The sequence below is a fragment of the Nipponia nippon genome, unplaced genomic scaffold (assembly GCF_047370975.1).
Source record: "Nipponia nippon isolate SJK-2023a ecotype South Korea unplaced genomic scaffold, ASM4737097v1 scaffold_3, whole genome shotgun sequence".
Classification (NCBI taxonomy): domain Eukaryota; kingdom Metazoa; phylum Chordata; class Aves; order Pelecaniformes; family Threskiornithidae; genus Nipponia; species Nipponia nippon.
Window position 1 is genome coordinate 90,894,491 of NW_028262347.1, and position 24,913 is coordinate 90,919,403.

The window sequence follows — 24,913 nt, forward strand, 5'->3', positions numbered from 1 at the left end:
GGCAGATAAATACACAGCCTTCCTCCCTACTGCTCAGCCGCTGCCTTTTTAATAGAGTCATGGCTCACAATAGCAAAGGAAAATCATGCCCATTTACCGCACTCTAGCAAAAAAACCCCAAAACCCAAACAACAAAAAAACAACAAAAAAGCCAACACCCTGCCAAAACAAAACAACAACAGGGAGAGAAAGCAACAGGAGGGAATAGGTTGCCCTCTTAAAACTCCTGCCTAGGACGGAGCGAATTTTGACATCTCTTGAAAACTGTGCATGTAGGGGTGGGTAGACAGACCTCGGAAGGGAGGATATAAACTTTTTATTATGAATTAGGAAAAAGAGTTAAGGAAAAGATTCCTAAAGCTGGGGAAAGCTGCCTTAGACAACAGTGGTATCTGTTTGTATCCCTGACATGATGAGAGAGAATATAAGCAGCAACCTGTCAGTTACACAAACCAGGAGAAAATAGTGATGAAAGCAAATTTATCTGGACTCACTTGGTCCTAAGCTTTATGCAAACTGTTTGCACAACCCAGTTATAAGGGGAGGGGGAGTGAAAGAAGTGGGGCTTATTTTGAATGGATAAGGCTTTCTTTAAGTAAGATGGAATTTTTCTGGTTTGGTTTAACATACATACTATGAAAGATATTTATATACTAATATCTGTAAAAATAAATAATTGTAAAGTTGTGAGATAATTTCAAAATGGAATAAGTTATAAGCATAAAGCTTGGGGAGATCTATGATACAAAAGTGGTTTGTAGCATAGGTTAACATGAAATGCATGAAGTTTCCAGAAGTACAACTGAGTTTGAGAAATCTGTATTATGTCTGGTGATGAAGTTTGAAAATTATTTTGGGAAAGCTGGAAGGTGGGATGTTAGAAAAGCAGACACCTGTTCTAAATTATTATTTGGACTATGTAAATGCCTGCATGCTCCAGTCAGTGACTAGGACTCCATTGCAGTAGACTCTCTTTGAACCTATCAAGAAAAAAAGAGCATTGCTAAATTGTTTCCTTCTGAGTAGTTATTACTGTGTTTTTCTTCTACTGCAACACTTATTTAACACTGAAGTGCAGTGTGCAGTGCTTATAAGAGAATAAGATGGAAGTGACGCTCTGAAATTTCCTTCTATGAGCGCTAATCTTGGAAGGCAAATTCTAGGTTGGTAAAATAACCTTGGAAAATCAGTTTCTCTTGGCAGATTATTGTAGTGTAGTAATGAAGTCAGTGTAATGTAGAGTGGCTTGTCTGATCAACAATTATTTGTATCTCAAGCATGCACAGATCATTCTGATCTAGAGAAATTTATTTTATAACTCTTGTTTTGGGAAGCAAAAATGAGGAAATGCATGCAAAACAAACAGTATCTGCTTTATCATTAAAATGCATGTCTTTAGACTTTCTTAAAATGAGAGCAAAATCATCTGATATTTTTTGAATGGAAAAAGCTATGTGACTTACTCTCCATAAACCTCTCCAAAGAGGCACATTGCCCATTCCATTACACCAAAATACTGGGAGAGCAACTATTTTCTCATAAGTATGTGTTCAGTAATTGGAATTTAAGAGAAGTTTTGAATGGGTTTTTTTCAACCGTATCTCCTGGTGATTTAAAATAGTAAATTTGGTATAATTTAGTCTTCTCAAGAAGCAGTACGTTATTAAAACAGGAAGGTATTTTTTAATGAATGACTTCCTTATGTCAGAATGGAAATCGAATTTGCTTCTCGTCCTTAATTCAACTCCTATTAATCCATGAAAATAAAGAGAAATAGTTCACAAATGGATAAAATAGCTCAGTGCTATTTTGCTGCCCTGCGCAGTGGAAGATGATAATATTGATATTCCGAAAGACAAATACTCTTTCACTTCTGCAGCTCTAGACAAACCAGAAAAGAGCCATTTCTCCTTATTCTTGAATAACAGATTGGCTTTTTGCAGCCCTGGCCCTAAATCTGAACCAAGTATGTAGGAGACTAAGCAAAGATGTGCAGCAGGCGATTTGATTATGTCACCTTTATAACTTAGCTAGACTCCCAGGCAAATGACATTAAAGGTATGTGGTTTATCAAATAGCATCATTCACAAACTGAACAAGCAGTATCTGCTGCTTCCCATACCTCTTTCTGTTTATATGGAGATTGTAAGGTTATTACCAGGAATAAGACTTTGTACTCCATATGTAATGATGTCTCCTCCCACATCTCTGAATTGTAAGCAACGAAGTACTTTGCACTGCATGTTTATAATCCCATATTTTATGTGGCTTTGCCTCCTGTTTAGCTGACAAGCCATTGATTTTCATGGCCCACATTGAGGTTCCCAGGCTTGTCAAGGGAGTCCCATTAAACTTGGAGAGAATTTTGTCCACCTCAGACCAAACAAGCTCAAACTTGTCTAGTGCAGAAGCTATTTCCTTGGGATTCCATAAAGGATGCTATGAAGTGCAGCTGCAAAGTTACGTTATCAAAATGTAGTAATTAAACTAGACTTTAAAAATCAGAGAGCAAGTGCCTTTAATATCCTTACTTGTTCCACTCATATTATGAATCCAGTTTGCTTGCAACAGCTAAACATGGTAGCAACAGTGAACGGTGACCTTAACCTTTTACAAAAAGATGCAGGGCTAAGCTGCAACATAAAGAGACTTTTAAGTCTTTATTAAATTGGATAAATTAATTTGAATGAAGATCAAACATAGTAAATTTTAACTTAAGTAGTATCAAAATTTTAGTATGATTTCCTGTCGAAACACTATGCAACCACTCTGTTCATGTCTCAGCCTCTTCTCTTTGAACTCATTGCCTCCTTTCCATTACACATGATAGAAGAACAGAAGTTCCAAGGTTCCTGAAAAGAGGTAGATGGGTAGTGGAGAAAAAGCCAAAAAGGCTACATCAGGAGCTTACAAAGACACCAGAGGATTCTCAGCCCTTATAAACAACTTTACTGCAGGAGAAACTTAAGCCAGAGCTCACATCTCTTTTTTTGACATTACAATGAGTGAACTGTGAGACTATAGGAAGTTTAGTCCTGATGCTTACGGTTTTACTTACTAATTAGATAGAACCATAATCATTGTTTGAGAGGAGGTTGCAGAACTTTACCATCCTAATCAGGGTCATCATACTTATGAAGAGGCCACAATAATAACACTTTTCTGGTCCATCCACATTTGGGATCTTCATCACTTTCAGAGTTTTAATGGTATTTGTTGCTTCAAGATACCTAAAATGGGACTGTGAGAGTTGCTCCACTTAGTTTAAGACATCCATCGTGTGTTGATTTCCAGTCAGATAAGCATGCAACCTTCATTCAGCAACGTCTTGACAGTGCATGTTCAGGACATAGCGTCTGGTGTGTTACCCACCTTGTGTGTTTTAGTGCCAGGGTGCTTGGTTCTAGCTTTACAGTTGTTGATTTTGTTTTTTTTTTTTATTGTGAAAGGAATGTTGTAATGTTCATTAAAGTAATGTACTGTTCTTGTGTTTTGAAAGGTTAGTAAGTTGTCTATGCAGTATCCGTGCTATGGAGTTATCTATGGTAACTTGACAAACAGAAGCAGCTCTTCAGAATTGTTGAAATACTGAGGCGAGCGGCTCCAGTGCTGGCACAATCGGCTCTAGTGCGGTGCACAGGGTGGGTATCCTGGACCGGGGGAACCTCACGGGGAGCAGAGCGAGCCGCTAAGAGCCCGCAACTCAGGCAACAGTGACTGACAAGACCTGGCCAGGGCCAGGAGAAACGGTGGCCAAGCTGCCCCATGCATATAAAAGAAGCCCTTAGGGAGCACTAGCGACCAGTAGTGCTGCCAAAAGGGCGGGCAAACAGGATGTGGCGCAGCAGCAAGGGCATGGCACGGCAGTTTGCACGGAAGGGCATGCAGGAAAGGTGCTGAAGCTCTGCCAGCTCAACCAGGGAGCAGCGATCCCAGCAGAAAGCCATGGCCTCTCTAAGCTCTGCACCCACCACAACTGACGCAGCTTCCCAGACAGAGCTCTGGTGGGAACATGCTGCCACCCAGGTGTCAGGCTGCAGGGTGTGCCCCTGCTCTTATGCCAGTGCCAGATGGCAGCAGTAAGCACACCTGTGGGAGGTGTGCCTAGGTAGAGGAACTCCTCTGCTTAGTGACAGAGCTCCGGGAAGAGGTTAGTAGGCTGAGGAGTATCAGGGAGAGCGAAAGAGTTGCACCCTGAGACAGGCCCGACAGACAGTACGCATGATACAGAGGATTCCCTATCCTCTCTCTGCCTGGCTGAACACAGTGACTTAAGGGATAGGGGGCAATGGTGACAAGTTCCTGCCCAGCACAGCAGGCGCGTCTCCTCTGTGACTACCCCACATTCTAGGGTGCCCTTGTACAATAGTTATGAGGCTCTGCAAGTGGAACCGAAGAATAACAAGGACGATGGTTCATCCAGCTTGGAGGTGTTGCTGAGGTTAAGTCAGCCTATGCCCTGCGTCAAAACTGCTTCCATAAAGAAAAAAAGGTGGGTCATTGTCATAGGAGACTCGCTTCTGAAGGGAACAGAAGGCCCAATATGCAGACCTGACCCACTTCTTAGGGAAGTCTGCTGCCTCCCTGTGGCCCGGGTTAAAGATATGAAGAGAGAGCTTCCTACCCTGGTATGCCCTCAGATTACTATCCGTAATTGATTTTTCAGGTAGGCAGAGATGAAGTTGCAACAAGAAGTCCAAGGACAATAAAGAGAGACTTACGGGCCTTGGGATAACTTGTTAAGGGATCAGAAGCACAAGTAGTTTTCTCCTCTATCCTACCAGTTGCAGAGGATGATGAGCGAAGAAACAGGAAGAGCCAGCAGATCAATTCCTGGCTCTGAGCCTGGTGTCTCCAGCAGAATTTTGGGTTTTTTGATCATGGGTTGGTCTACATGACACCAGGCCTGCTGGCGACAGACAGGGTGCACCTGTTTCAAAGGGGTAAAAGGATCTTTCCACAGGAGTTAGCAGAGCTCATTGAAAGAGCTTTAAAGTAGATTTGAAGGGGGAAAGGGATAAAAACAGGCTTACTAGAGATAAGCCTGGGGGAGGCATGCCAGTGCTTGAGAGACGGTGTGCTAGCGAGGTCCTTTGGTCTGCCGTCTTAGTGGAGGTAGGGGATGGAGATCCATGCGGCAGCAAAGACACAAAGGCTATGGATGTGTTAGGAACAACAGAAACACCTGAGAATGGTCATGGAGGAATTAGGGCTTCTCCCTGCAAAAAGGTGGCAGGATCAACAGCCCAACTGAAGTGCATCTATGTCAATGCATGCAGCATGGGCAACAAACAGGAGGAGCTGGAAGCCATTGTGCAGCAGGAAAACTATGATATAGTTGCCATCATGGAAACATGGTGGGATGACTTGCACAACTGGAGTGCTGCAATGGATGGCTATAAACTCTTCAGAAGGGATAGGCAAGGAAGGAGAGGCAGTGGGGTAGCCCTGTATGGTAGGGAGTGTTTTGGTTGTCTAGAGCTTAATGATGGTGACGATAGGGTTGGGTGTTTATGGGTAAGAATCAGGGGGAAGGCCAACAAGGGTGATATCATGGTGGGAGTCTGTTATAGACCACCCAACAAGGATGAAAAGGACAGACGAAGTATTCTATAAGCAGCTGGGAGAAGTCTCACAATCGGTAGCCCTTGTTCTCGTGGGGGACTTCAAGTTACCAGATGCCTGCTGGAAATACAATACAGCAGAGAGGAAACAGTCTCGGAGGTTCCTGGAGTGTGTGGAAGATAACTTCCCGACACAGCTGGTGAGGGAGCCAGCTAGGGAAGGCGCCCCGCTGGACCTCTTGTTTGTGAACGGAGAAAGACTTGTGGGTGGTGTGATGGTTGGAGGCCGTCTTGGGCATAGTGATCATGAAATGATAGAGTTTTTGATTCTTGGAGAAGTAAAGAGAAGGGGGGTCAGCAGAACTGCTGCCTTGGACTTTCGGAGGGCAGACTTTGGCCTGTTTAGGAGCCTGGTTGACAGAGTCCCTTGGGAGGCAGCAGCCCTGAAGGGCAAAGGAGTCCAGGAAGGCTGGACATTCTTCAAGAAGGAAATCTTACAGGAGCAGGCCGTCCCTATGTGCCGAAAGACGAGCTGGCGGGGAAGAAAACCGGCCTGGCTGAACAGAGAGCTTTGGCTGGAACTCAGGCAAAAAAGGAGAGTTTATGACCTTGGGAAGAAGGGGCGGGCAAGCCAGGAGGACTACAAGGATGTCATGAGGTTATGCAGGGAGAGGATTAGAAGGGCCAAAGCCCAACTGGAACTTAAGCTGGCTACTGCTGTAAGAAACAATAAGAAATGTTTCTATAAACACAGTAGCAACAAAAGGAGGGCTAAGGAGAATCTCCATCCTTTATTGGATGTGGGGGGAAACATAGTGACAGAGGATGAGGAAAAGGCTGAGGTACTTAATGCTTTCTTTGCCTCAGTCTTTAATAGTCAGACCAGTTGTTCTCTGGGTACCCAGCCCCCTGAGCTGGAAGACAGGGACAGGGAGCAGAAGGAAGCCCCCATAATCCAAGGGGAAATGGTTAGCAACCTGCTACACCATGTAGACACACACAAGTCTATGGGGCCAGGTGGGACCCACCCAAGGGTACTGAGGGAGCTGGTGGAAGTGCTCACCAAGCCACTCTCCATCATCTATCAGCAGTCCTGGCTAACTGAGGAGGTCCCAGTTGACTGGAAGTTAGCAAATGTGATGCTCATCTACAAGAAGGGCTGCAAGAAGGATGATGCCAGGAACTACAGGCCTGTCAGCCTGACGTCGGTGCTGGGAGAGGTCATGGAGCAGATCATCTTGAGTGCTATCATGTGGCACATACAGGACAACCAGGGGATCAGGCCCAGTCAGCATGGGTTTATGAAAGGGAGGTCCTGCTTGACTAACCTGATCTCCTTCTATGACAAGGTGACCCGCTTAGTGGATGAAGGGAAGGCTGTGGATGTTGTCTGCCTAGGCTTTAGTAAGGCCTTTGACACTGTCTCCCACAGACTCTCCTGGAGAAACTGGCTGCTCATGGCTTGGACGAGTGTACTCTTCACTGGGTAAAAACTGGCTGGATGGCCAGGCCCAAAGAGTGGTGGTGAATGGCGTTAAATCCAGCTGGTGGCCGGTCACGAGTGGTGTTCCCCAGAGCTCAGTGTTGGGACCAGTTCTGTTTAATATCTTTATCAATGATTTGGACAAGGGAATCGAGTGCACCCTCAGTAAGTTTGCAGATGACACCAAGTTGGCTGGGAGTGTTGATCTGCTGGAGGGTAGGAAGGCTCTACAGAGGGACCTGGACAGGCTGGATCGATGGGCCGGGGCCAAATGTATGAGATTCAACAAGGCTCAGTGCCAAGTGCTGCACTTGGGTCACAGCAACGCCATGCAACGCTACAGACTTGGGGAGGAGTGGCTGGAGAGCTGCCTGGCAGGAAAGGACCTGGGGGTGTTGGTTGACAGCCGCCTGAACATGAGCCAGCAGTGTGCCCAGGTGGCCAAGAGGGCCAATGGCATCCTGGCTTGTATCAAGAATAGTGTGACCAGTAGGACCAGGGAGGTGATGGTGCCTCTGTACTCGGCACTGGTGAGGCCGCACCTCGAGTACTGTGTTCAGTTTTGGGTCCCTCACTACAAGAAGGACATGGAGGTGCTGGAGCGTGTCCAGAGAAGGGCAACGAAGTTGGTGAAGGGTCTAGAGCACAAGTCTTATGAGGAGCGGCTGAGGGAGCTGGGGTTGTTTAGCCTGGAGAAGAGGAGGCTGAGGGGAGACCTTACTGCTCTCTACAGCTACCTGAAAGGAGGTTGTAGCGAGGTGGGGGTCGGTCTCTTCTTCCTACTAACAAGTGACAGGATGAGAGGAAACGGCCTCAAGCTGCGCCAGGGGAGGTTTAGGTTGGATATTAGGAAAAACTTCTTCACTGAAAGGGTGGTCAAGCACTGGAACAGGCTGCCCAGGGAAGTGGTTGCTTCCCCATCCCTGGAGGTATTTAAAAGACGTGTGGATGTGGTACTTAGTGACATGATCTAGTGGTGAACTTGGCAGTGATAGGTTAACGGTTGGACTTGATCTTAAGGGTCTTTTCCAACCTAAATGATTCTATGATTCTATTCTATGATTTTTTCTCTACTTGTGGTCCAGCTTTCCTCAGAGGAAAGATCAGTCCAGGTAGTTACCTAGTAGTGCCACAGAGAGCAAAAGTAGTAAAGGAATGCTACTTCTCAACTTCCAGAAACTATGTTCAAAGTATTTTGAAAAAGTGACAGGCAAAAAAGAGCTTCTGTGGATCTTTTATGATTATTTACATTTGGTTATTCGTGAGAGAGAGAAAAAAATAAGTTCTGGAGTACTAGTATTTCTTTATACCTCTAGACAGTAAAAATGTCAATGAGAGGGGTTTTCTTGCCATTCACCCAAAAATGGTGTTTCACACTGATAGCAGAATGATACAGAAAGATCCAGATGTGGTTTTAAGTTTAAAACATGTTGTATGTCCAAGGCAGATTTTTCTGATTTCTTGTTGATGGCAGTGAGAAGAGCATATGTATGTTTTCTTAAAATTGCTTGTTTGGTTTTTATTTACTTTTGAGTTAAATTTTAAAAAAGCATTTTTTCCCTTGCATCTAAAGACAGACGATTTCTAAGCGGATGTCTTGGCCATTACCCATCTATTTTACTGAAGTGTATCACCCTTATAGTTACACAGTTGGTTTGTATTTACTCATCCTCACATGCTGGTTCTTACATCTCTTTCCAGAGAGCCAAATGCATTATTAATGTTTGGGTTGCTTCAGGACATAAGGAAGTGAGTGAGCTTGCTAGTAGAGTTCCTGCCAAAGGAAGAATTGAAGCTATGGGATTAAGTACATCCTTAAGAGAATGATGTTGATTCTACAACTGTACAACTGTACTGTAGTCTAACATGTTGATGATAAAAAAAAGATGCTTAAAAAAAATGCATAAAAAATACTGTACCTTATGTCCACTTAGTGAGTTTGGGAATCGTTAGAGACCTTTTCCTCGTATTACTCAACCCCATAACAGGGTGCAGCAGCTTTGGGGTAATTTCTGGAGAAGTGTGTCATGGTTTGGAGGTGAGGGTATATGATGAGCTTGTACAGATATATTATGAGCAGTTTCTTACACACTTAGAAGGAGGGAGCACTATGGATAGCTTTTGGTCAGCTTAAACTGTACTCAGGTCTTGCTTGCAGATGTTTTAATTAAATTGCTTCCACCTAACGGGGATACCCCGGGAGTGGGAACTGGTGAAAGCAAGCATTGCAAACTCAAGGCTTTCACAGCAATTCTGGAGCTGAAATAATATCTGAAAACAACAGATCCTACAAAAGGTGAAAGATAATGAAGTCAACCAGAAAAGAATAGAGAGTCTTGTGGTTTTGTCCTAGCACATATGTTCTGTCACTCATGTTGTTACAGGATTCAGTGAAGCATACTTTGGATGAGAAAGCTTTCTATTACTTGTTGGTAGCAAACATTTCAAATGCAACTAGAAAGTCTGCAGTTAACCTCTCGTGGTGCTGAATGAGGTGTAGTAAGATAAATTACAAATAGATGTAAATATTGCCTTAACTTGCTTCTTGGTTATGAGAGCAATGAGACTGAAATAAAGGCTGCAACGTGGTGAACGAGAAGTGCTAACTTGCCTGAAGATTCCAGGATGTATCTGTCTGTTGTAAATTGTCAGCTGCAATCCACTGCAGCTGCTTATTATCCCCAAAGAGGAATTACCTAGTGGCTGTTCAACAGCGTGTACAACTTGGGCTTGATCTCAGTCAAATGCCCACAGAATGAGTCACACTATGGAGCAGTCTACATCCACAGTCAGCACTAGATGTCAACTCTGTTGTGAGCGTTTTAAAGAGGGACTGCAGATGAGTGGAGTTTTTTTTTTCCTTCTGCTCCTATGGTTCATTTTTCCAATTCAATGACTGTACTTTTAGCAAAGGTATAGAGAAATGTGCGCTGTAGTTACTACTGAAGTGCTTGGTTTTCCAGAACTGACTGGAAAGCAGTCTGTTTCTTTTGGTCTTTTCCCTCATTCCCAGGACATCAGTAGCACATGCAAGCTTACAGTAGGTACTTTGTCTACAGGGCTGTAACTGTAGTAAGCTAAGCCAATATTTTGGATGGTTTTAGAAGACCTGTAGTTCTTCCTGATTATATCGGTGTAAGTAAATGTTCATAGACTTGCTTCTGGTGGTAATAACAAAATACGTGATAACAAAATATTTCTAAACTGCTCTACAGCTTTACAGCTGTCACATGCTTGTGAGGTGTAGAAGAATATTTATGGATGGGGAAATAGAGAAAGTCAGAGAAGGTTCATGATTTCCTAAAGGTAGCAAGGAAGCTGTAGCTCCCATTCTCCTTTTGAACAAATCTTAGCCTTTCTGTTACAGTTCCCTACAGCTGGGTTGGTATTGTTCATCTCTCTGAAAAATGCCAGTGCTATTTTTAATAATAGTGTATGCATGAAAGAAGTTTTACATTTAACAGTAAGATCTGTAATGAAGCATAATTAATGTTGTCACAGCTTTCATACAGAATGTGAGCACATTGCCTATGTGAGTATCCGGTCTTGCAAATTACTCTTAAGTAAATTAACTTGATAAGGAGTACCCTGTTATATATAAAATCCACTGTTATGCTTGATAGAATTAGGAGTTCATGGCCTGTATAAAGTTGCATATGCTTTTATTAGTTGAAAAAAAAAAAAAAGAAATCCATATGAATATATTCCATCCTGTAACATGGCATAGAAAAAGAGCTAACCTTTAGAGATCGTGTTGATTGCTAATGTTTTGTCTTATGGAAGTCTGACCTATGAAGTTAAAGGATTTAATTTAATTAAACAGGGCATATGTACTATGCTTTGAATTCTGGGATTGACTTCAAAACAAAATTGTAGGAATGTCTAGAAGGTGGTATACTCAAGAGGTGACACAGCTCCATAACATTAGTATTTAGTAGAATAAAATCCTAATACAGCGAAAAATACAGCAACTGTGTGAATGATGGTGGGTTTTTTGTTTTTTTGTTTTTTTTACCATCACAGTTTCAAAGAACGTTTGAATCTTTAAGAAATGTATCCAGTAAATCTGATCTACAGAAAACCTACCAGAAGTTTCGAAAAGATCTGGAAAATCTTGATTATTTGGCATACAAACGTCAGCAGGTAAGAACATGGAAGCTCGGTAGGAAGACATAGAATACTGGGCATAAACATGGTGGGTGGTAAAGCTGATGCGTTTCATATTGTTCTATCAGTAGGGTTTTATGCTTTGTGTAATGTCATCAGTTAAGCCAGTAGGAGGGGTGACAATTCTATTTAATGCATATGATGTTGGACTGCATCGTTTTTGATTTCTCAACAGCGAGTAAAATGGGTAAAGCAAATGAGTGAGACTTAGCAGACTATTAAACTTTTCATTAACACGTAACAACATTTTTTTTTTAATTAAAGGGCATAAAAGTTGGATTTTTTGACTTGAGAAATGAACTAAATCCACATAAGTTAATGGAATCGGATATTGACTGTGCATGCAAACCACTAATTTTTTCTTCTTTAGAAATGAATCTACAAGGCTAGATTGCATAAAATTTTGAAGTGTACGCAGTCTTTGATTTGTGCTTGCAAGATCAAGGTTAAATCAAATTGTTAACATGTATTTAATGCTTGACATACTTTCTGTCACTTACGCATGGTTTCTGTGAAAATGTCAGCTCTCATAATAGGTCTTCACTTCTTTTTTGTGTTCTTGGTAAAATAAGACTTTGCCTCTTTCAGAGTGTACTGATGAAATGCTCTAACATTTCTGTGTGGGGGTTGTTTTGATTTATATTTTTCTGAATTCTGTCGCTTGGTGTCAGTGTTGTCAAACACTTCACTTGCTTGGGGGCAGATCACCCACAGTTGTTTATATCAGGTAATTGATTAGATAGTTAAAAATTAGAAAAAGGCTCAGGGACAGATGGTATCTGAACACATGAATATTTGATTCTTGAAATAGGGAGGTCAGGGAGCAATTGGCTTGGGTGAGTTTCAGTGTGGTGGGAGCTGTTATTCTGGTAGCACTGTAGCATAGTTCTTTGTGCCCTTTGACATGGGGCTGCCAGCAACCAAAAGACAATGTTTTAACTGGCAACTAATGTGGGTTTATGTTATCTGATCTCATAATTATGTCAAACATAATAAATGTCACATCTGCAAGGGCTTGGAGAGTGTTTCTGAGCCAGGGAAGTGTAAATTCTATAATTACTTCTCAGGCTATCATCACAGTTTTATTGGGAGTAGCTTTCTCTACTCTGAATTCTCACTCTTGACTCTACAAAATTCCTTGTTATTTCAAGTGATATATGTCTGGTTCTCTAGCAGACTCTGAATATGCTTCAGTAACATACTTCATTTCACCTTGAGCAGCGCATCTTTTCTCCTGTTTTCAGATTTTCACTACCCTTCCCATCTCAATACTTGGCACTTCAAGCCATTTGGAGAATCTCAGCATGCTTGTTTAATATCAGGCATGCATATATCTCCCCATGCTGTTTCTGCTCTATATTTAACTATGTTGGCAGAAGCTTTTGCATTTGGAGGTATTAAAGGTGTATTAGGTGTAAAATCACGTCCTGCTTTCAATCACAGAACAGAAGATAGGCTGTTCTATCTTCTGTGATTGAATTTTTCTAAAATGTTATACAATGCTATTAAGAAAATAAACTAGGCAAAGGCTGTTATTATTAAAATACCCCAAACCCGAAGCAAAAACAAATGAGTGAGACTAGAGGTGTTCTCTGTGTCTTAGTTAATTTGCATGGTATACCTGATGAGTAGTTTTATGGTTCTCTTGAGTACTGTTTTACCTGGTTGAGATACTGAGATTTTAATCTCAATAGAACTTGCTTGGAGAATCCGCAGTGAGGGATTTGAAAAGCTGCCATAGCTATTTATTATAGAAGATGCTTTAAATTGTGTCCTGTTTTGGAAAGTAAGTGATCTGTCTGTGAAAAGATTAACATTTGGTTTGATTACTGTGCAAAAACCACAGACCTGGATTGGGACTGAAGCTGTTCTGAGTTTGTGACATTTGTATCTGAGTTTGTGGAGTGTGCGCATTTAATTGATAAAGACTTACACGGTCTCTGATGAGATTAAGGGTATATTCATAGCCCCACTGGCAAAATGTTGAGTCATTACCATCTGTTTGGAGACAAACAATTGTATACAATATGAATATGAATCCACTCATGGTAAAGTAAGTGTTTTATGTAGTCAAAGTAATGAATATTGCTTTTGAATGAAATATGGTTGTCTGCTTCTGTTATTTTTTAGACATGAGACATAAAGTGCAATATAGCAATGTAATTCTTCAGTGTTGAAGTTTACAGGACAGATGGGAAATTAAAACTGTGCTTTTTAAAGGATGTTTAAAATGACCCGTGTTGACTCTGATTTATAAATATAGACCAAACTTCTATGAGTGGTAGAAGTATACAAGAAGCAAACATGTTTGGGATGATGGTTTATATTAAGTTGTTTTTAACTGACAGTTTTCAGAATGGGGTAGAAGCTCTTGAGTTTTCAGATAGCCAGAAGATTGCCAACAGAAATGCCTCTTTAAAATGGTCAGTAAGTTCAAGAATTCAGTTCTGGCTTTTTTTATACAAAAATCCCAAAGTTGTTAGCATATGTTGGTCAAACTTCTCAGAGTTTTCAGATTCTAATTTTGCGAATAGGCTGAGTGTATGTATGACCTGGCATGGAATGGGTCAGGGTGGCTAAATTCTTTGGTGATTACAGAGGGGGAAGATGGGCAGTTCTTGGAGACCTTAATGTTGCAAAGCTGAACTGTGTGGATGACATCTAGTATTGTGGTCAAGAAGCCTGAACGATGCTCTTCACCATTCTTCTGTGCCCCAAACACAATATGAAATATTGAATCGCATCTATATGCCAAGTCTAGTTACTGTTGCTGTCTGCGATGAACTCCCACCATATTCAAGTCTGCTCCCAAATATATTGCTGCATGTCAGAGCTTTCCTTCTTACTGTTGGTTAGTGGAACACAAATCTCCATCTCTACAGACTTGCTGTACTTTTCTGAGAGAGATGGCTTATTAGCCAAGTTAGTTGGAAGTATGTTTAACTGAGGCCAAATAAAGATAAATACGAACAAAAAATGTATACTTAACAGTGGAATGTAGGCCAACCCCTTGCAAACATTGATAAATGATGGAGGTGAAGAAATGCACAGGATCTGCTCACACTCAGGTTGTGGTCACTTGGGTGGCCAAGCTAAGTGCTGGCTACTGCAGACCCACCCACCACTGCCCTGGCATGGGCTTCGTGTTCCCATGCCTTTCATTCTTCCCATTTTGGTATTTGTGTGACTGTGCATAGAGATGCTTCAGTGTGCTAAACTGACTTAAAACTACTTGCTTTTCGGTAATCTCATATTGATACTCAGTTGCTCACTTAGCACTCTCTCTCCCCCATCCAGATGGATGTCCCTTCATCCGTCTAACTTGCGGTGACCTAATCTTTCTGCATGTTTCTAGGGTTGGGTTGCATCCACTAGAGAAATTTGTTTGGGTTGAGAATATCAGTTTATAGCCAGGCTGCCATTTTTAAGCCTTCCAGGATATACCAGTCTCCAAGAAATGTAGTTTTTCTTTCTTGTCCAGGAGATAGTCTGGCAATTCCTTTGAATTAAAACAAGCTTTTAATTTCCTTGATACCAATTGTCATCTCTGAAATTTGACTAAAAAAGAATTGCTCCATGCCACAATGAGTAGTAAAACTATTCTCCTGCTTTGTGACTTTTTGGCATGCTTCCAGTAAGAGTTAAGTAAGCTTTACATTGAGCATTGCTTTATATCAAGGTAAATATTAACACATCTGCAATATGAATATTTACAGGGGAAATGACAGGACAGGACAAAATGGTAAGCGCTTTGGGATAAGAGGGGACTTAGTGATAGATCCCAACACTCTTCTTGGGATACTGTAGTAGGTGCACACTTCCTTTTTTCTTATATGGGACTTTGTTCTTGTTGAAGGGAAGTTGTCCATATATTGTTCAGCTGGAACAGTACTGGTTTAAGGCCATTCATTATAATGATCTTACTGTAAGGTCATTTCAGGAGTGTTGGGCAACAGCTACAATAAAAATGGAATTATAATCAAATTCAGTGGTATTTAGCACCTGTCACACTGAAAAATTATTGCTGCTGCTGCTGTTCTTAGTGTTAACAGTGCCTGTAGGATGCCTGTAGCAGTGCTGGCTATAATCCAAAGACACTTAATTTTGGCCTAGAAGTCTCCAGCAATGTGGTAATCTTAACAGTTGACAACAGAACTTTAGTATGTGAACACACAGAAAAGCAGTATCCTATTGTAAAGTTATGCTAATTTAAGGTTTACTTATTTGATTTTGATTGTATGCCCTCAAGGTAATTGTGTGTTGAAGGACTGAACCTGTGTGAAACCGCTTTGATTATTCCATTTTAAAATATTTTTAGGATTGCTTCCTGATGATTGCTGTATTTAGAAATGTTTTAAGAAGTTGCGTTAGAAACTGAAGGAGTTAAGGGCTCTATCAGAGACAGTTATGGGGTATGCAGTAATTTACTTTGCTTATGGGAAATAATGCTTCCAGGAGCTAGAGCAGAGCCCTTAACCTGTTTTACTTCAGAGCAGTTCATTGTTATCAGTACTGCAGTTGTCTTCATGATCATACAGGTCAAATTTACATGTTAAAAATGTTAATTTTGAAATGAAGACTTGTTTCTACAGTCAAATAGTATTTCTCTTTGTTAAAATGGAATAAGTGCTCTTTTATTCTCTACCTTTAATTGTTCACTTTGCTTTTTAAGATGGCATTGTGTTGAGCATGAGATTTGTTCACTGAAGTGGTCTACTCCAGAAACTGGAGCTGAGTTTTCGAAAGAGATTATCACCTATCAACTGGCAGGTTTATTGTGTGACAAACACTTTAAAAAGTATGCTGAAAATTGGAGGGAGTTCAGGGTAGAGGTAAATTATTTGTTGTCAGGAAAACAAGTATTATGATGAAAAACTTAAGAAGCTCAGTCATTGTAGCTTATCTGGAAAAGGTTATGGCTTAGAAATACCACAAATAGAGGTACTTCACTAAATCTTTATTCTAGTACACAGAAGTATGACAAGATCCAATGGATGGAAGTCAGAAAAGTTCAAACCAGAAAGCAAATGAATGTTTTTGACAATTAACTACTGAGATGGCTTAGTACCTTAATCACTGCTTGTAGCTGTTATATCCATAATCCATACCTTTCTAAAAGATGGGCAGTAACTGAGATGCAAATCAAAGAGCAGGAATTATTATGGAAATTTTTAAGGCTTGTGCTATTCAATGGATTTTAATAATAATTTTTTTCTAGACTTACGAATGACAGTACATTTGGTTGTGTATTTGAGGGTAAACGCAGAATTATGTCTTTTGAATTGCCATCCTGGATTAATAAATGGGTGATTTGTTTACTTTTGTATTTACCATTCTGCCACTGTCTATTCTTCTGCAGGGTTGGATGTGTTAAGAGTTCTTGTTTAGGAATTTTCAAACAAGCCTAGCACTTCACTTTAGAGTAATTTTAAGCACATGTAGGCATTTGATTCTTATAGGCTTTTCTGAAAATGCCTTCTTTTCTTTCCTTCTTTAATATTTAGTCACACAATATAGATTATAAAATGGGAATATGGGCTGTATTTCCAGTATTCTAGCTTACTATCTCCCCTTGACATAAGAACAACTATCTATCATGTTGTTGTGTAATTAAAATAATTGATTTATGCATTAATTTTAAAAAAGTAGACAACAAATCAGTTTCAGTAGCTAAGAAACTGTAAAATTATGACAATTCTGTTTTCAGCCACCTGACACTTCTTTGTAGTACCATGATTATAGCTCTGTCATTTAGCCATTGCTTCTGTCTGTCCTGTGTGTCTATATGGTTTGCTTAATGGGTGAGGAGGTTTTCCTTTTCCCTGCCCACCCAAAAGTGCTGATATTCCCTTGTTTACAAGTTTTATTATGTATTCAGGGTGGTGGGGTGGAAGAGTTTTGTATCCCTCATCAACTTTGCCACTGTATGCACCATAGTTTTACAGCTCAGCTCTTCAATTGGATTTGTCTCTCTGTAGTGCTAGTCTTGCAGGATTTTAAGCTGCAAGCAGTTCATATCTCCATGTGCGCAATTTTTCCATCTGTGCATGGAAGCCAGACCTCTGAGAAAAAGTCGGGCCTTTTCCATTTGAAGGAAAGAGAAATCGAATGACAAGGGGGGAAAAAAAGGAACGTGGTAGAGAATTTCTTTAAAAAACCCCTACTGTTTGGCAGCTTCTGGGTTTTTATTTTTGTGTGTGGCTCATGATATGGAGATCTGGTGTGCTCACTGAGGAAGCTGATTTTTAGTAAATAATTAGAAGTTTCATTATAAAGGGGTACTCTAATTTTAAAAAGGTATTGAAATTTCTGCTTAAAGTATGAACACTGACGAACTGAAGAGTGGGTGGGATTCCTCTTTAGGACCGATAAAGGTGTATCTAAAACTCAAGGAGGAACCATTTGCACTTAATAGCTTTTTTCACAGCTGTGATAAATGGATGAAATTTAAAGAAACATATTTTTGTCATCCAAATGTAGGAGGAGAGTAGTAGTCACTCAAATCCTGCTGTGAAAATCCAGTCATGAAGGTGAAAGCATACTGTCTTGCATGTCTTTGAAATATTCTCATGTGAGCTAGTGTGTTTTGGAATTTGGGGGAAATGGACAGAATTCTGGTTTATCTTGCATCCAGAATGAGAATTGTGAGAATTAATCTCTTTCCCCCTTTCATATAGTCTGTGGAGGATATACGTAGCTAGTATGTAAAGCCTTCAGCCTCCAAGATACGAAGAGTCGAACTATTATCTGAGGTGCCCATGGCAAAAAGCCCTTTAAAACTTTTATATTACAAGGGAAGTAAAATAAACTAAAAAAGGGATGTTCTGAAACAGTTATATATTTTTCAGGAATAAAACCAGCGGTGCTGTAAAGAGGTTGAGATAGATGTGTAGGGTTTATTTAAACTTGCTTCTCACTTTCTTGAGAAAACAGAAGGATCTGTAGGGAGCCTGGGACTTGAGCAGAGGGCTAAAGAGACTTCCCGCCCTGCCCCAGTCTTTCTGAAGCTCAGTCTGTTGCTGTTTCTGTGAAACTGAGTTACTGTTTACCTGCACCCACAATGTCCTCAGTTTGGGTAAAAGATTCCAGTCTAGTCTTGTCTCTGACAAATGTATCTGAAATGTCTTGGGAGCCAAGGATGGATGACGCTTTAAGTTTAACCATGGAGTGCCCAGGTAACTTAAAAACAAACAAGCCATACAAAATTGTGGGAAGGAAATGAGATCTTCAGCTAGGAATTAAATTACAGGAAAAACTAAGTAAGTGACGCTAAAAGGGCATGACTTAAAAAGCTGATAAAGAATTTTGAGTGCATGCCATGGGGGACTTACAAACACCACTTTTTTTGTAGCTGAACATTTGGTATGGTACCATATAGGTGTCCTATATGAATTTGGATGTGTGGCTCAGATTAGAACCCTATTCTTTCAGTAGACTATAAACCAATTTTTGTTTTTTCCCCAAGTGAAATATACTGATACTTAAGATGATACATTTATTCTAATGCAGGACAAAACCAGAATTTGTGTAATGTAAATGGGGTCAGAGTATAAAGAGAATAGTATTTACTGATCAACAATAACTGATAATAGGACAATTACAGTATTCTGTTAGGCAGCAATGTCCTCTCAAGGAGCTAACAAAACTGTGTTTTTATACAGCAGGAGTGAGGTGAGCCTTAAAAGGAATAAATCATTTGGGTTTAATAGTTTTTGATTTCTCAGGAGAGTTTATTGGAGAAAAAAAAAAAAAAAGAGTGCAAAGTATTTATCAGGTGTATTTTAACAGTTGACATCACTGGTAAAGCAGAGTTAAGTACTCTGTTGATGCTAGATGAAGCTGTGCTACATGCTGAGCTCCCCCCAGCCACTTTTAAAAAACAGTGACTGATTACCCTGACCTGATTTAATCAGCTGCTAATCACCCATGTCATCCTAATAAATTCCTGTCCCACAATCCTTCAATGCTATGGTTAGTGGAGATGCTAGTCTGTCCTTGCTGCTTCCCATTTACTTGCAAATGTTGGCCAAAAGGATTGGCTATTCCCTCGCCAGGACCTTGTAGAGTGCAGTTTTAAGAAAGGGCAGATCTACTGCTTTAATCGCAACCAAGGAAGTAAGGAGTAAGGTGGAAGGATGGAAGTATGGTGAAAAAGGGAGAGGCAGATTTTGTGTGATGAACCAGGCAAAGTTCCAGGTGATAGGTTAAAGTGGATACCTTTAATTTCACTCTGTTGCTCCTGCTCTCCAGCAACACATCACTGGGTGGTTGAGTACAAGCAGTGAAAAATGTCATTTTGCAGATAGTGTGCTATCTTTTGAAGTAATAGTAGCTTTTGATTGGTCTTCAGGCGTAATCCATAGCAGTGTATGTCTTAATTATTTAGCCCTAATCAAAGATGTGGGAAAGCAGAAGATCATTTCTTTCAGATACAATTTGCTCTACCAACAGGGGTATCCTTGCTAAACCTTTTTACTACAGCTTAATTTGTACCCACCAATGGTTCAGGGTGTGGCTGTTGTAACTGCCTGCAATGTCAGTAAGCATACTGTGGATTAGGCAATGTGATGAATAAAGCAGGATGTTGTGTAGCAGACTAGAATTTTAATGATGGAAAAATGGTCAGATGAGAGACTACTGGAGAACCACTCCCATACAGGCCAGTATTTGGACTTATTTCTCTTTGTTTTATATCAAGAAAATACAGTGCAAATTTAGGATGATGCAGAGATTCAAAGCGGAAACATTCAGTGCTCGAAAGAGAAGCAAAGTGATTTAGAATTAATTTGATTAAGTTTGTAAGCCTTGTTCCTTCAGCCTTTCCTAACACAAATCTATTGCTAACTTTAAGTGGTATTGGATTTTCTTCAGCAGAGACCGTAAGATCAGGCTCTCCATCCTAATGATTAGGATTTTTAAAGAAAAAGGTATTCTCTGAGCTGCTGGAGATGCAGTGACATTAACTAGCCTTGGGTGCATATGTTGAGAATCTTCGATTAGAGAGTGGTTTGACAAAGTGACTACTTGCCCTTATTTCAATGATAATTTTTCTGCCCTAAATAATTAAAGTTCCTCACACTTGCAAGGACGATAGAAATAAAGAGCATCTGATATGGAGGAATAACTGTGGGTGAGACAGATACAGTGCTCTAAAGTAGATTACATGATTTAGCTGAGAGTAAAGGTGAAATAATGAATCTGTGTATTAAAATGCACAAAGGAATAATTCTATACTACAGAGCCTAGACTCTCTGAAATGGCAGTCATTAGCTGTGACATTTCTGGTACAGATAACTGCTGGAGCTGGTTGGATTTTTTTATTTAAAAGTTATGTTTGGGTATATATGGTTTTTTTTTTTTTTTTTAAGAGCATGAGATGGACAGACTGACCACCTTCTACCCAAACAAAGGTAATGATAAGGTTGAGTGCTTATGGGTAAAGATCAGAGGGAAGGCTAATAAGGCAGATATCCTGGTGGGAGTCTGTTACAGACCACCGAACCCGGATGAGGAAACAGACGAAGTATTCTACAAGTGGTTGGCTGAAGTCTCACAGTCTCTAGCCCTTGTTCTTGTGGGAGACTTCAACTTACCAGATATCTGCTGGAAATACAACACAGCAGAGAGAAAGCAGTCTAGGAGGTTCCTAGAGTGTGTGGAAGATAACTTCCTGACGCAGCAGGTAAGTGAGCCAACCAGGGGAGGTGCCCCGCTGGACCTGCTGTTTATGAACAGAGAAGGCCTGCTGCGTGATGTGGTGGTCGGAGGCTGTCTTGTGCTCAGCGACCATGAAATGATAGAGTTTTCAGTTCTTGGAGAAGTAAGGAAGGGGGTCAGCAAAACTGCTACCCTGAACTTCAGAAAGGCAGACTTTGGATTGTTTAGGAGTCTGGTTAACAGAGACCCTTGGGAGGCAGTCCTGAAGGGCAAAGGAGTCCAGGAAGGCTGGATGTTATTTAAGAAGGAAGTCTTAAAGGCACAGGAGCAGGCTGTCCCCATGTGCTGTAAGTCAAGCAGACGGGGGAGAAGACCGTCCTGGCTGAACAAAGAGCTTTGGCTGGAACTCAGGAAAAAAAGGAGAGCTTACCACCTTTGGAAGAAGGGGCAGGTGACTCAGGAGGATTACAAGGATGTTGTGAGGTTATGCAGAGAGAAGATTAGAAAGGCGAAGGCCCAGCTAGAACTTAAACCGGCCACCGCTGTTAAAGATAACAAAAAATGTTTTTACAAATATATCAGCGACAAAAGGAGGGCCAGGGAGAATCTCCCTCCTTTGTTGGATGTGGAGGGAAACATTGAAACGAAGGATGAGGAGAAGGCTGAGGTACTGAATGCCTTCTTTGCATCAGTCTTTAATAGTCAGACTGGTCATCCTCGGGGTTTTCAGGCCCCTGAGCTGGGAGATGGAGATAGGATGCAGAATGAAGCCCCAGTTGTTGAAGAGGTGGCAGTTGCCGACCTGCTTCTCCACCTGGATGATCACAAGTCCATGGGGCCAGACGGGATCCACCCAAGGATATTGAGGGAGCTGGCAGAGGAGCTTGCCAAGCCACTCTCCATCATTTATCAGCAGTCCTGGTGAACCGGGGAGGTCCCAGATGACTGGAAGTTAGCAAATGTGACGCTCCTCTACAAGAAGGGTCGGAAGGAGGATCCGGGGAACTACAGGCCTGTCAGCCTGACCTCAGTGCTGGGAGAGATCATGGAGCAGATCATATTGAATGCCATCACGTGGCACGTGTGGGACAACCGGGGGATCAGGCTCCGCCAGCATGGGTTTATGAAAGGCAGATCCTGTTTCACTAACCTGATCTCCTTCTATGATAAGGTGACCCGCTTAGTGGATGAGGGGAAGGCTGTGGATGTTGTCTATTTGGACTTTAGTAAGGCCTTTGACACTGTCTCCCACAGCATTCTCCTGGAGAAGCTGGCTGCTCACGGCTTGGATAAGTGCACTCTGCACTGGGTTAAAAACTGGCTGGACGGCCGAGCCCAGAGAGTGGTGGTGAACGGAGTCAAATCCAGCTGGCGGCTGGTCATGAGTGGTGTTCCCCAGGGCTCAGTGTTGGGGCCGGTCCTGTTCAATATCTTCATTGATGATCTGGATGAGGGGGTTGAGTGCACCCTCAGTAAGTTTGCAGATGACACCAAGTTGGCTGGGAGTGTTGATCTGCTGGAGGGTAGGAAGGCTCTACAGAGGGACCTGGACAGGCTGGATCGATGGGCCGGGGCCAAATGTATGAGATTCAACAAGGCTCAGTGCCAAGTGCTGCACTTGGGTCACAGCAACGCCATGCAACGCTACAGACTTGGGGAGGAGTGGCTGGAGAGCTGCCTGGCAGGAAAGGACCTGGGGGTGTTGGTTGACAGCCGCCTGAACATGAGCCAGCAGTGTGCCCAGGTGGCCAAGAGGGCCAATGGCATCCTGGCTTGTATCAAGAATAGTGTGACCAGTAGGACCAGGGAGGTGATGGTGCCTCTGTACTCGGCACTGGTGAGCCCGCACCTCGAGTACTGTGTTCAGTTTTGGGTCCCTCACTACAAGAAGGACATGGAGGTGCTGGAGCGTGTCCAGAGAAGGGCAACGAAGTTGGTGAAGGGTCTAGAGCACAAGTCTTATGAGGAGCGGCTGAGGGAGCTGGGGTTGTTTAGTCTGGAGAAGAGGAGGCTGAGGGGAGACCTTATCGCTCTCTTCAACTACCTGACAGGAGGTTGTAGCAAGGTGGGGGTTGGTCTCTTCTCCCTAGTAACAAGCGACAGAATGAGAGGAAATGGTCTCAAGCTGTGCCAGGGGAGGTTTAGGTTGGATATTAGGAAAAACTTCTTCACCAAAAGGGTGGTCAGGCACTGGACCAGGCTGCCCAGGGAAGTGGTTGAGTCTCCATCCCTGGAGGTGTTGAAAAGACGGGTAGAGGTGGTGCTATGGGACATGGTTTAGTGGTGGACTTGGCAGTGATAGGTTAATGGTTGGACTTGATGATCTTAAGGGTCTTTTCCAACCTTAACGATTCTATGATTCAAAAATAGTATTTGCTCCAAATTCAGATTAAAGTTCCTGTTCTATTTGAGTCGTGAGGCTTAAACCAACACGGTCTAATGAGTTTGATATTTGTAATTCTGGGTAATGTGTTTCTTCTCTTGACAGAGTTTTTTCAGAGTGCTTCATTTGCTGGTCGACTGCAAAATGGGAAAAATCTTGAAATCTCTGGGATGACTTTACAATTACAAGTGGTCACCAGCACTTCTGATGAATGAGAGAAATCAATGTGTCAGAGCATTAACATTGTGTCTAGTGATCCAACATATGTTAATTACTTTAAACAGGTGATTTTTAAAAAATTAGATTGAAAACAATTAAATACAAGATTTTTAAAAAATTGGATTGAAAGCAACTAAATACAAGGTTCTTGGTATACTGGCCTGTAAGTTGTAATACCTAAAATCCTAACAGCACTGAAGTAACCACCTGGGTAGAATTCAGCTAGCCACTGAGAGAAATTCCATTTTTTGACCTTAAAGTTATAAAAGGCATATTTTCATACCTCGAAATGCTGATATCAAACAGGCATCTTTTGCTGTGGACTTTGGAAATCAACACATTTAAACTGTTTCAGCATGCTCGAATATTTTATAAAACCACAAAGAATTGCAAACCACTCCACTATCTTTTCTGACAGTTGTCTGGGTTTGCTTTCTTCTGATAATAGTCATGGCAGTGTGAGTTCACCTGGAAGTTCCTGGGCAGTCAGTGTGGGTTTGCATTCTGGGATATTGCATGGGTTTCCTAGGGAGTTTCTGTAGCTACAGAGACACCACCTTTCCTGGAGAAAGATGAGACAACACAGTGCAGTGGCTGCAGGCTCCTGCTTAGTTCAGAACTCAGGAGTAATTGAAGTACTGTCTCCTTACAGGTAGAAAATTGTGCTGATCTTGTTGTAGTGATAGGCAGCTTGCTTCTCTGGGCATACAGTGCATCAGATGATTGATAGCTGTTTGCCTCTGGGCTGATTTGCTGGGCTCCTCTGAGCCCCTTATGCACATCTAGATACACACAGAATGAGACACAGAAGCTGTGTTTCTGTGTGTCTTGTCCACTTTGTGTTCCACATCTGAACTGTAATCAATGCAAATTTTGTCATCATATTCATTCTGTACATGATCAGCTTCTTATTCATGAACTCTCTCCATAACAGAGAACAAGTCATAAATTTTAAGAAAAAACCCTGGATGAGTTTATGGTGCCTAATATGATAATCCCGATGTTAGCCGAATTGCTTTGAGGTATACAAAGTTTTTGAGAATGGTAATGGAAATGGTAAGAGAGCAGTGGTCTGAGAAACATATCTGAGCTTGGCATACTTCAAGTTTGTATGACATATTTTCTGATGAGTGGAAGCTCCTCTGAATAGAGGATTACTTTTTAGTAAACTTATGTATTGAGGAAATAATCAAAGATCATAAATGATCCACTTTGCAGGGGACTTCTTTTATACTGTCCTGCCTGCTTCCAATTTATACTTCGTTTTGTCCAGTGTCTCTGTTACAATCAGTATCAATAGATCTATGTGACCCAGGTGGTCTATGGAGACTGTTTTGAGAATTACCATCTTAGGTCTTCTGCCTTTCCTTTTATTTTATTGACTTCAATACTTAGTTTCTATATTCTGAGCTGACTTTATTTATGCTGGTTTAAATCTGA

The 24,913-nt window shown here is 41.5% G+C and overlaps 1 protein-coding gene across 3 annotated transcripts in view; it reads left to right on the forward strand.

Annotated features, from left to right (window-relative positions):
• The window catches only part of CTNNA3 (catenin alpha 3), a 544,198-nt gene that overhangs the window by 29,739 nt on the left and 489,546 nt on the right, over nucleotides 1-24,913 (forward strand). For all 3 annotated transcript variants that reach the window (XM_009465979.2, XM_087766290.1, XM_087766291.1), the window contains exon 5: nucleotides 11,071-11,190. In XM_009465979.2, coding sequence (XP_009464254.2) covers nucleotides 11,071-11,190 — 120 coding nt within the window. The remainder of the gene's footprint in view (nucleotides 1-11,070; nucleotides 11,191-24,913) is intronic.